Raw genomic sequence first — 13,125 nt, 5'->3', positions numbered from 1 at the left:
TTGCACAGTGCTTGGCACCGGCATGATGTCTTTCATCAGTAGGCACTTTTCCACCTTCTTTTCAACAGGCATATTTGTGGGGACCAGACAAGCAAAGTCTCCGTCTATTGCTTGGGCTTCAGGACAATGTGTTCCTGCGATGATATCTCTGAGCAGTGGTAATGTGGAGGATATTAAAAAATAATGAGGATTTTGTAGGGGAAGGGAGCACCAGCCCCTGAGGAGGCTGCAGGAGTTTCCTAGAGCCCAATTCCTAATCAGATTGGGATCACAAATATGGTTCAATCCTACTGCATAGTTTACTATACTTATGGGAATAGCCTTTAAGCTTATTGTGGAGAGAACACTTATCCACACCAAATATTTTTAAATTGTTAAAATTTAGTAAGATCAACATTAATTTATAGAAATACCCACACTGAATTTTCTAGGTAATAACAACAATGAAATGTCATAGTCTATGTTGTGCTTAGGCCTATCAAAGAGGAAGGGGACCACATGTCTCCCTGTTTTTACATTTTCTTGGAACTTTGAGTCTAGTTGGGTGGGTAGTACAGAGGCACAAGGAAGTCTTAATATTTAAAGCTAAAGAAATAATTCAATAAGCATTTGTGGATCACTAACTAAGCAGTGTGCAGTGTTCTGGAAGTTCAAACATGAATAAGCCATGGTCCCCAACTGCCTGGAGCTTTTAGATTTGCAAAGAAGATAAACATAAATGACTGTAATGCAACGTGAACCTAGAAAGTTCTTTGGCAACAAAGTCAAAGGAAAACTTTTGTCAAGAAGGATCAAGAAAAGTTTAAGCCAGAAGGCTTAATTGCGATGGAGTGAGTTTTCCTTCGGGGCTTTCACTAGGTGAAAATGGAGAGAAAGGGTGTTTTACAGAGAGGAAAGAGCGTGTGCAGAAACATAAAGATGTGGGAGTTGACGGGATGTTTGAATCTGTACTGGTGCAACACAGGGAAAGTAGAAAGAAGTATCTGGAAAAGTAAGCAGAGGGAAGATTTTGAAGAGCCACGAGTATCGTGAAAAGAATTTAGGCTTCTCTGCTGCATGAAATAACTGTTCTCGATATGGGTAATGAAGGGATATTTCCCTTATGGGGATATATCAGAATTAGCAAGGGGCTTTTTCAAATAACACATGTTCCTTTGGCGATTCTGGAATGACCCAAGTTGAAAGTCACTGCCAGAAAAATTCTACCAATATCTTAGTGCCATACTGTCTCAGCTGTGTTTGGAGCAGAATAAAGATTAAGAACAGTTACTGTTGGTTTCAACTCAGGCTACCCATCGGAATCCCTTGGGGAGCTTTAAGGATACCAGTGCAAGGGCACCACCATCTCAGACCAGCTGAATGATTATCTTTTGAGATGGTCCTGCCCGTCAGTATTTTCTACAAAGCTCTGTAGGTGTTTCTGATGGGGAACAGGCTGAGAACCACTACATTAAACAGATAAAAACAGTGTCGATCAAGGAAAAGGGTGATTGGAACAGAGTTGGTTTAATTGCGATTGCTCGCTTAAAGACTGTGAATTTGCATATTGCTTGGCAGGAGATAGATATAGATTAACAGGCTATTGCAGGTGGGAAGAGGATGTGATTAAAAATGAAAGCAATGAAGCAATCGAGTTAAAAGTAAAGGGAGATAGGTAAAATTTGGATGAAGTCTGGAGGTAAAACTTGGGGCAGGCTGGAAAGATGTCAAAATTTTAGACCTGTCTCCTTTCAAATGATATGTTGGGGTGAATGCAGAAAAACAGATTTTTAGCAGGGAGGTCTGGGGAGAGGGAAACTCATAATGTTTCATACGTCCTAAAGAACGTTTATCTAAAAACGGTCAGAAGGTTTGTAAATTGTTTTGTATACCGTGTACAAGCACCACGTTCAATGTGAAAGTAAAGGAGACTGAAAAGAAAGTCAATAGGGTTTAAAAGCATTATGTTCCCTTGATTCAGCCTTAAGTTTAATTTCGGCTGTGAGGGTCTGGGCTTGACATTTCATAAAGATTTCCAGGGTCCTGCCTGGGAGTACGTGATTATTCAACAGAAAGTTCTACTCTCTGTGTTTGATTCATCAAGTCGTTAACAGTCCTTCTAGTTATGGCTCTAGACAAAGGAGGGAAAACAATATATGATTTCCATGTGCAGAGTAGAAGTGGCACTTAACAGGAAGTGGAGTGTAAAATCGTGTTAAAAAATAACTTTCCTGAAGGCTTGATTCATGATAGGTGCAGATTTGACATGCCTGTTTGTAATAGAGCCAGGAACAATTTGAAATAACTGACAGGATATGTGTTACTGAACGCAAGTTAGTGTGTCCGACACACAGTGGTGCCAGACAAGTTTGGAGCAGAGAAAGGTTTATTGCAGGGCCACGCAAGGAGATGGGTGGCTCGTGCCCCAAAAGCCCCAAACTCTCCAAAGGGTTTCAGCAAAGCACTTTTAAAGGCAAGATGAGGGAGGGGCATGATTAGTTGTTGCAAACTCCTTGGTGTCGGAATCCTTTGTTCTTGCAGCTGTCCATGTAGGTCAGGTCATGGTGTTCCTGTAAACCTCCAACAGACAAATGCCCTTCTCTGTTCTGCAACTTTGACCTCCACATGAATGGACTCTTAAAGGTTAGAGCCCTGAGAGTAGGCTATCCTGTATATTTCAGGCTATAGGCCACATTCTTTTATAAAAGGTGCAGAGCCAGCACGACTAAGCGTGGGCGACAAAGCACAAAGGTGAAAGCAAAAAGAATAGATCTAATATGAAGTCAGATTTGTGCTTCCCTATTACATATGGACAGATAAAGAATGAATGAGGGGGGCTTCCCTGGTGGTGCAGTGGTTGAAAGTCCGCCTGCCGATGCAGGGGACACGGGTTCGTGCCCCGGTCCGGGAAGATCCCACATGACATGGAGCTGCTGGGCCCGTGAGCCATGGCCGCTGAGCCTGCGTGTCCGGAGCTTGTGCTCCGCAACGGGAGAGGCCATAACAGTGAGAGGCAAAAGAATGAATGAGGGGCTTATTACATGAATCACTTTGAATTACTGTGTCATGCTGAGCTTCTGGACCTGAAATTGGAATGGTCAAAAGGAGTTGTGTAGCAGGAAAGGGCAAAGGTACGTGGTTTTTTTGTATGGGCCATTTAAATTTTAACGGTTAGAAGAGTTTCTTACTGTAGTCTCAGCATATTGGTATGGAGTACATGGACATTCCATAGTTCTTATTTGGTAATTCTTCATATTAATAAATACAGTTTGTGAGGAAGCCATTCATGAAATCTGTGTTTGGTAATCTGTCCCCTTACCTTGGGTGTTTGCAGCAGACGGGAGAGTCGTTGAGAGACGACAAGATTTGCAGAGACCCACATGCATGAAAGAGTGTGGTCCCGGGAGAGAGAGAAGTTATGTAGGACTGGAATCCAGGACATATTTGGAGAAGAAGCAGGAGCCAGAAGTGGAAAAAATCGGCAGAAAACAGAAGAGTTTTCAGAGTGGCCATGCTAAAAAATGTTACCATTAGCTTATAAGTAATGGCCAATTATTGGAGGGATTTTAAGGAATAAAGATCTGCATTTATTTTTTTAAAAAAATCATCATGGAACCAATGTGGCTAAACTGGAATCAGGAAAATTAGTGAGGTGGCTTGTGCCACTGTCCAGGTAGAGAAGGACCCAGTGAAGAGTTGAGGCAGTGGGGGTAGACAGAAAGGAATGAATCAGAGAAATTAATGAAACTCATTGATAAGTAATACATTGGGAATGAGAGAGAGCAAGGAATCCAGCATGATATCCAGGTTTCTGGATGTGACGGGTTGGGAGGATGGTGATGCTGTTAATTGCAAAGAAGAACTTCAGAGGAGGAGGCAGTTGAGGTTTGACAATGATGAGTTCATTTTCAGACGTGTGGAGTCTGAGGTGGCTGATTAAGAATATTCAGGTAGAACAGTTCCAGAGGATAGTTGGAATTATTATGGTTTTAAGATACCCATTTGGAAGTTGCAGTATATAGTCAATGAGTGTAGTTTACCTCATGAGTACACAAGATGACCGAGAGAGATTGTGTAGTGTGAGAAGGATGAAATGTCAAGGGACGTACCTGGAGAACAACATTTGAGGGATGACTGGAGGAAAAGGAGTTCACAGATTGACTGAAGAGAGCCAAGAAATAGGAAGAAAATTGCGGTGGGTGGAGGGAGAGTATCGAAGTTCAGGGAAGCAGAGAGAATTCCAAGGCAAGGCGGCGGTCAAGTTTAACAGTGCAGCTGAGAGGGCAGAAATCACTGAAGAGTGCTGAGCCAGACGTAACACTCAAATCATAGAGTTTTAAGAAGATAGTGGGGGCAGAAACCAATTGTCATCGGTTAAAAGAAGCATGGATAAGAAAATAGATGCAGCCAGAGTTGTGTGTTTTCTTAAAAAAACAAAACAAGACAAAACTCTGTTGTGAAGAAAAAGAGGTAGTGTGAGAAAGAAAGGGCAACAGCTAGCAGGGATTAAAAAAGGATTTTGATATCTTTATTTTTGCTTTAGATGGATAGAGCATGGTGCTGGGGAACGTGCTGAGAGCCGAAAGCAAGTGATGTGTCAGGCAGCAAAGACACAAAATAATAATGGCAGCAAACTTCTATAGCACCTCCTGTGTTCCCAACACTCCTCTGTATGTAGTTTTACATGTATTAACTCGTCTACTTTGCATAACTGCCTTGCAGGGTAGGTGCTGTTATTACCGCCATTTTCCTTATAAGAAAACCGAGGTATAGAGAGGTTAAGTAACCTAACCAATCTGTGCTCTACCCACCACACTAAGCAAATGAATTACAGAGCCACCAGAATGGTATATATAGATGTATACATCAGATTCAGCAGATGCAGAAGGTCATTGGTTGAGAGGTGGAGGGCAGGAGAGGTGGGGTGCTTTGTGTAGATACAGTCCAGTTGTGTGATAAGAGGAAAGTTCTTCTGTGGAACATGTCTTTGCAACTTTTTCATAATATTAAGAAGTTGAAGATGAAATTATTGGCTCATCAACATTACCTGACTGCTAACCTGCTTGGAAGAAGGTTAGTCGGGAAGAGCATTCAAGATTTAGTTTGCTGTGGCAGAACTAAACTAGTTGCTAAAATGAAATTTAAATATGCGTGATCATTCAGGCTGGGAATCAGGGCTGGAATGTGGCTGGAGGTGGGCAGGGGAGGCAGAGGGAGATGGAGATGGGTAGGGCATCCAAACAGAGGTCATCTTGATCTAAGAGTTGAATGAAGCTTGAAAGTACTTTCAGCCATTTGATAGTAGAACTCGTGAAAGATTGGGCCAACTTTTGTATTTGTGGTACGTTGTTCATCCTGACTGCGTAAGCTTTTCCTAGTTTTATGCCTGTCACTCCACAAAGGTGACATTGTTTGGAAATTTGGAAGAATGTTTAGAAATCTGTTAGTCTCTTACTCTAATATTATCCTTAGCAACAGTAACTAGCAGTAATATTTATTCAGAACTAGTGTTCCAGGCATAATGCCTGCCGCTTTACAGGAACTATTTCATTTTACCTTTATAAAAACCCTAGAGATGGTCTACTACTTTCCTCATTATACACTTGAGGAAACTCAGGCTTGAAGACACAGAGTTCCCTGCCCAAGGACATGGAGCTAGCAAGTGGCTAAACCAGGATGTGAACCAGGTGGTTTGAATCCAGAGCTCAGGTGCTGCTTAACCCTCTGTGTTGCAGAGAAATAGATGGTACCCTGAACTTGCCAATTTTTTCAGAGTTGGATCGCGGCTGCTGTGTTCACATATGAGAAATTCAGCTTTAGAAAAACCTGTCTCTAGTTCTTCTGACCACAGTTATTTGGGGGTTGGTTTATGAAGCAAAAGGTGAAACTAGTAAAAATACAGTTAAAAGTTATCTTAATGAAGATGGAGAATTTTCTTGTGTCATGACCTTGACTGACTTAGGCAACTGAAAATATTTCTTTACCTTTTTAATGTAAAACGGATCTGTACTTATATACCCGTTGGTGTTCTAGATATTTGTGGGCTGAAATTACAGTGAAGAAAGTCTTATTGGCCATAGGGAAGACTCTTGGGACAAAGACGGAATATAACCATTGCAGTTTTTTTTTAAAATAAATTTATTTATGGCTGCATTGGGTCTTCAGTTGCTGCACGCAGGCTTTCTTTAGTTGCAGTGAGAGGGGGCTGATCTTCGTTGTGGTGCGTGGGCTTCTCATTGCAGTGGCTTCTCTTGTCGTGGAGCACGGGCTGCAGGCACGCAGGCTTCAGTAGTTGTGTCACACGGGTTCAGTAGTTGTGGTTCGCAGGCTCTAGAGCGCAGGCTCAGTAGTTGTGGCGCACGGGCTTAGTTGCTCTGCGGCATGTGAGATCTTCCGAGACCAGGTCTCGAACCCACGTCCCCTGCATTGGCAGGCAGATTCTTAACCACTGCGCCACCAGGGAAGTCCTGTTGCAATGTGTTTTATCCATCCGTCTCATTGGTAGTGGGTACTTGCCATTTTAGCTGCTGGGATACAGAAATAAAGGCAGATACTGTCCCTGATTTCTTCTTGTGGAGTTTGTAGTCTGATGGGGAAGGCAGAAATTAAATAAATTCACCAAAAATGTTTAATTACTGCTAAATTGGATTTTGGAAAAACTCAAACATAAAATTGTAAATTTGACTGCCTCCCAGTTAACTGTAGTAGGCTGAATGGCTTTGAATGCTGGGAAATGGACTAGTTAATAGCCAAGAGTACGCCAGTTTGTGCTGATAAGTGAAAAACTATAGACTCAAGGTATTGACATAACTGAGAAGATGAGCGTTAAAAAGGCTGGCTTCATATAAACTATAGTTGAAAATATAGAGTATGTGGAAGAGAAAAAAGCAAACCTTAATAAGCTCATTTTCTGTGCATTTATTACTAAATTATGAATGATTATAAAACAGACTCAAATACTGATCATGGGCAGCTTTGATATGGAAACTTTAAAAAAAATGCACACGCATCACAGCTTCTTCTTGAATCTTTTCTTTCTGCTGTGTTGGCCTGGAAACCCCGGAGGTGAGACATTCTACGGAAAACTGTGAGAACTGCAGCTCCTAGCCAAAAGTATCTCCAAACCTTTTTTTTTGTTGTTCTTTTTCCAAAACCAAAAGTAATAACAGATATATCCAGGCATGTTCAAATCTTTATTAAAAGTTTTGTTTTGCATTTGATATTAAAACCAATGAAAATTCTTAGACGACAGTTTTACTTTTACCCTTAATCCATGGTTATTGTTCCCTGTGAGCTCAGATGGGATGAAATTATGCTTTTACTCCAACTGTTTAAGTCCTTGGAAAATTCACAAGGTGGAACTTACACCCTGTTGGATTCTCAGAAGAACGTCTCTGTCTTTCCCTGTGTTTAGGCGGCCTTGTGCCATGGTGGTGTGTGGATGCTATTGGAATATTTTATTTCTGATCATTGTTTTTGATAAGTTTTTTGCTTTCTTCCCCACTGATATCTCTACAGGCTCAGTTCGAACTTCAAGCCTTTCACATCCGGGGTGAGCATGCGATGATAACAGCGAGACTAGAAGAAACCATTGAAAATCTCAAAGACGAGATAGAACACCGATGGCGAGGAGGGTGTGAAGAGATGAGGGATGTGTGTGTCTCCACTGACGATGACTGCCCTCCAAAGACTTTCAGAAATGTGTGCATCCAGACAGACAGAGAGACTTTCCTCAAACCCTGCGAAGGTGAAGACAGGACAACCAGAAGTAACCAAATAATACCCAAAAAGCTGAATATCTCCTCTTTAAGCCAACTCTCTCCCCCAAATGACAGCAGAGACACCAGTGTACCACTTCAATCTGCGGAAAGCATCTCATCGAGTCAGCAGAAGGCAACGCCTCCCGCTCCTCCTCCCCCTCCCGCACCACCCCTACTGGCAGCCATCCCTCCCCCTCCTCCCCTCCCACCCGCACTTGGACCTTTGCCCCTGGCACCTCCGCCACCACCTGTGAATACTGGACCTCCCCCACCTCCGCCACCTCCTCTGCCTCCAAGTGCTGGACCTCCCCCCCCTCCCCCACCCCCCCCACTTCCTCACTCCACCGCTCCGCCCAACAGTGGGGGGCCTCCTTCTGCTCCGCCACCCCCAGGACCTGTGCCTCCACCTCCCCCTGCACTCTTCTTCGGAGTCAACCCTTCTGCTAGCCAGTGTCCTCGGAAGCCAGCCGTCGAACCCAGTTGTCCCATGAAGCCTTTGTACTGGACTAGGATACAAATAAGTGATAAGAGGTAAGCTCAACTCCCCTGGCCCATTCTCAGCTTGTGAATTTGCAGGATTTTGGACAAGTGATGTTGTATTCCTGTTGGTTCAGCATCTTTGTAGTGTGGCGCTCGTTCTCAGATGTGGTAGTGAATGCTTTGGATAAACAAGGCTGGAACGTTTGGAGGAGAATGTCTCCACTAGGTCTTCTCTGTGTTCTGTATGGATCGATGCTGGAAGAAACGACGTGTTCTGTGTCAGACGCTTCTCGAAGGTATATATTCCATTTCCCAGACTAGAGAAGAGCCCAGGGCTCTCCAACATCTCTGCAATTAGTGAGTAATCACAAAGACATTGAACCTGATTCTACACTTCAGGTTCACTGAAGAGTTTTACATTATCTGTCTTGTCTTTAGATGGTATCATCAACCCTATAATGTGTATATTCAACAGGTAGGTGTAATTTTTCAATTTTTATTAAAAAAACTGGACATAGTTGAATCATTAGCTCTTTAGGTCAGAGAGGAGTCTTAAAATATCAACTCTCTCTGCTTGAACTCTGTTACCCCTCGCTACTGAGTGCCCGCACATCTTTATACCTCGTTGCCCTGCAGAGAAAGTGCCAGTGGGTAGGTAGCTAAAAAGCATCTTCCATTTGCATAGGTTGTTAAAGTGGGTCTGTAAGGCAGCAAGAGATGGTTGCTTGGAAATTTCCATTCAAACAGATCTGATCAGATTTCTTCTGCCTCATTTTGGAAAGCATCAAAAGGACGAGAAAGACGTTGAGTGGCTTCTTGACTACTCTCTAGGTACGAAGTTCATTGTTTGCAAAGAACAGCAAATACAGAACAGATTTTTACATTTAAATTTTTGAACTTAATTCCCCAAATCAAGATGTGGTGGTGAATTTTTCTATTTCTATAACATTTCACTTGGGGAAGGCAGTATACTGAACAAAATAAACTGCAATTCACAGTGAGAAAGCAACTAGAAATCACTCTAGGAGGGGTGGGGCACACCTTGACACTAAGCATATGGTGAACGAAGTTGATTGTATACTTCATATTTGGTCTCTTTCCTCTCACCAAAAATTAAGGGCGAATTTATTTATTTGATAAATTTATTTATTTATTATATTTAAATATAATACTCTATATTTACATTTCCCAAATGAGTGGTTAAAAAACCATTTCAGATGGTCCTGAAATAGCTCCTTCCATTAACTAGGGTACTAGTATTCCCATTCAAGACTCAGATGACATTTCCTAAGAATTAATTTCTCCGGATATTTACTTGCAGCCGTGTTCCCTTATTAGCGTTCTCAAATTCATGCGCAGCCATTCCAGGGTGATGAAGCCCACCTGTCAGCCCTGGCAGCATGTGTTCTGAGGGCACACGGAGCTGTTCCACACCTGGGTCTCACTAGCCTGCCTCAGCTTCATTCCCATAAGACTTCATGGGCAAACAATAACCTAGACCATACCAGTGGTGTAACAGTAACCACTGGGAGATGTGGGCCCTTCATCCACCGTTTAAGACAACAAAGACAAGCTGGAGATAATCATTGTAGTTTTCTCTCCATACATAGTTGGCCATTATGAGAAAGAGGACAATAGAATGCTCAAGCTCTTATTAGTTTCGCCGTAAACGTAGGGCTTCAGTTTTGCGATGGGTTGAATTGCCTCCCCGCAAATTGATTTGCCGGTGCCCTAATCCCCAGTATCTCAGACTGTGACCTTATTTGGAAATAGGGCTATTGCAGTTGTGATTAGTTAGGTTGAGATGACCTCAGACTGGAGTAGGGCGGGCCTCTAATCCAAAATGACTGGTGTTCTTATAAAAAGGGGAAATGTGGACACTGCCAGGGGCGGAGGGAGGACGGCATGTGGAGTTTGGAGTCCTGCCACCACCAGGGATTGCGTTTTGAGCAAAATGAAAAGTAGATGAATGTTCCAACTTTCCTGACCTGGGACCTCAGGAGAGCCCTGCTTGGTGAACATGTCAGCCTTGAGCCTGAGTTCCAGGCACAGGGGTTTAGTCTCTCTTATTATGGGTCTGTCAAAATGTTTTGTACCTCAGAGCATGAATACGTCTTTTAAAACTGACATGGTCTGAAGACCCTGTGTACTATTCATTATGGACAAAAGTAAAATTATCTGGGATGTGTTCTTTGACAGGAGATGATATTTTGTACAGCCAGAGGGGTAAGCACTTCGTGTAATGAGCACATAATCGATTTTGGTCTTGGTCTTCTGGGGAACTAAGAATAAAATATGAATTTTCTCTAGTATACACACACTGCCTCTCATCCACTTGGATTGCTTTTCACTACTAACATGGTTTTTAACTTTTGCCATTCTGCTTTCTTTGATGTCTGTTTTCTGGTTTCTAGAATAGGGAAAAGCCATTTAGTTTAAAAAAATTAAAAAGGAAGAAAGAAATCCTCATCTGTCTACCTTTTCGGCTTCCTAATAAGTATCTTCCTGTTGAGAAATTATCTTCTCCTCCACCCCCTGCGCGCTCCTCCCTGCTCACTCCCGCATCTGTCCCCTCCCACTTCTTCCCCCTCCTCCTCCTCCTCCTGCCTTCCTCTTCCTCTTCTTTGGAGCTCAAACTGTGTGTTCAGTGGTCAGAAAAGAGCTGGCCATGATGGCATACAGTCCATTGTGAGCAAGTCCTTGTTACTGCCCCACCAGCCCAGTTGCCCCCAACCTGCTGAGAGGTGGTATTCCAAAATTCTGTTACTCATTTTTGGAAATGCCTTTTCCCATAGAAACAGTGTTGTAGATGGTGATGAGGTGTTCAACCTGACTTCCAAAGCCTATTTACTTCAGAATATAAGTGGGTTATAGCACTAGTCATACTGACCTGAGCTCAGAGTCCTTGGAGGGGGAGCCAAGCGGTAGAGGTGCAGGAGATGGGGGATGGGTCTGAATAATCTACTTTGTGGGTCACATCACCTCCCTCTAGGCGTCCTCTCCTCTGCTTCCCAGAACCTTCCTGAGGCCCAGACCAGCAGCTCTGAGGCTGCATGCTCCAGAATTTCCTGGCTCTCTTCTCCCACCAAGATCCCCTTTCCCAAGTGCAGCTGAGAAAAGCATTTAACATTAAAGGTGTTCATGTTTCGAATTGAAGTTAAGGGCGGCGGGGGGGAGGGAGGGGGCGGTGCTGAGGAAGGAGCACATAGATGGATGTACCTCACTGGAAATGTTCTAGCCCTTGGATGATGATTTCACAGGTATTCATTATACTGTTATACATTATAACTTACATATGTCACATATATGTTCTTAAATGCCTCAAATATTATATTAGAAAAATTATAATTAAAAAAAAAAAGTGGAGAGAAGCAAATGTTCAGTTTTGTTATGGGCCAGAACCCAAATGTCATATTTCACAGCAAAGGCAGACACATAGCAAAATGTGAACACTCAGATCTGAAAAGCCAGTGTTGCCAACTGCTTCAAATATGAAAAATTGTCAAAGCGGCGGGCAGGTGGGGATGGTGGTGTGATGAATTGGGCAATTGGGATTGACATGTATACACTGATGTGTATAAAATGGATGACTAATAAGGACCTGCTGTATAAAAAAATAAATAGAATAAAATTCAAAAATTAAAAAAAAAAGAAAAATTGTCTTTTAGTATCAAAAACTTTGTGTGGACCACCCCATGTAGTAATAGTTCTTTTAGTTTTCATTGGGAAAATGCATATCGAAACAAAGTACTTGTAGATATTATGGATCATAACATACACACATGTTTGATCTGTATGTTTGACGTGTAGGTGAGACTTTTTATTAAATGTCTACGAGCATTAAAAGTGTTTAAAACAAGACGAGAAAGTAAGTTAAGAAAGTAGACGTTTGGGAGAAAATGTGTTCTCACTGAAAGGAGCCTGGATAGTAAACCATCTAAGGCAGCTCTCAGAGGCAGTTGTTCTGAACCTGATTTCCCATATCTTCTTCCCTTTCTTTGTTTCAAAACTAGGGTATCCCTGTTTTTAGAGAGAGAAAAAAACCAATCAAACAAACAAAACACAGTCTCCCCATGGCTGCTTTTGCTGAAATCTCTGCAGGGGCTGGTGCAGTAGGGGTTTTGCTTTGTTTTTATTGTTAATCCTGTTGTTGGGTGGTGTATTATAAAATCAAGTATTTCTAAATGAGCACAGCCTGTTCACATATATGGGTCTTAAGCTGAGTTAACCTGAGCTAAACCTGAGAACCATATTTAAAACGAATAGAAAAAAAATTCAAAGGAGGGCACATCTTCACCCAAGCACTCCATTTTCATTCTATTTAAGAATTATCCTATGAATTTCTCAGAATTGGTTATTGTTTCAATCTTTATACGATGCCCATTTCTACCCGTCATGGAAATGACACAAAGTGAGGGAGGGGCAGTTTCCATGCCTCAACAATCTGACTCCCAGGAGTTCTGATCCCACCGCGTTTCTTTGGTTCTCTCTCTTTGGTTATATCTAAGGACCATTCTGTTTCGGAAATGTGTGTTTGCTTTAATACTTAGTATATTTTGACTTAAAAAATCTGTTATCGTAAAAAGTTTCTCTTCAAGCGTTATTAGAGTCTTTTAAGGAGTTAAAAAAATGAATTAAGGATTTCACTGTATTCTCTTCTCTTTTGTTTCTTAAGTTTAACTTGCCATTTTCTCTTTTAAGCCAAAATTCTACACCAACCTTGTGGGATTCCTTAGAAGAACCTGATATTCGGGATACTAGCGAATTTGAGTATTTATTCTCCAAAGACACACCTCAGCAGAAGAAGAAACCTCTGTCAGAGTCCTATGAGAAAAAAAACAAGATCAAAAAGGTACTGAGTGACTACAGTAATCTTTGTAATTATATATATATATATATATATATA

General features: G+C 42.0%; 1 protein-coding gene across 2 annotated transcripts in view; it reads left to right on the top strand.

Annotated features, from left to right (window-relative positions):
• The window catches only part of FMN1 (formin 1), a 397,250-nt gene that overhangs the window by 180,934 nt on the left and 203,191 nt on the right, over nucleotides 1–13,125 (top strand). For both annotated transcript variants that reach the window (XM_024732506.1, XM_024732507.1), the window contains 2 exons: nucleotides 7,498–8,270; nucleotides 12,921–13,071. In XM_024732506.1, coding sequence (XP_024588274.1) covers nucleotides 7,498–8,270; nucleotides 12,921–13,071 — 924 coding nt within the window. The remainder of the gene's footprint in view (nucleotides 1–7,497; nucleotides 8,271–12,920; nucleotides 13,072–13,125) is intronic.

This window comes from Neophocaena asiaeorientalis, unplaced genomic scaffold (assembly GCF_003031525.2).
Source record: "Neophocaena asiaeorientalis asiaeorientalis breed wild unplaced genomic scaffold, Neophocaena_asiaeorientalis_V1.1 scaffold119, whole genome shotgun sequence".
Taxonomy (NCBI): Eukaryota; Metazoa; Chordata; class Mammalia; order Artiodactyla; family Phocoenidae; genus Neophocaena; species Neophocaena asiaeorientalis.
The sequence above is the reverse complement of the archived record's forward strand: the minus strand, read 5'-3'. Positions and strand labels throughout refer to the sequence as shown.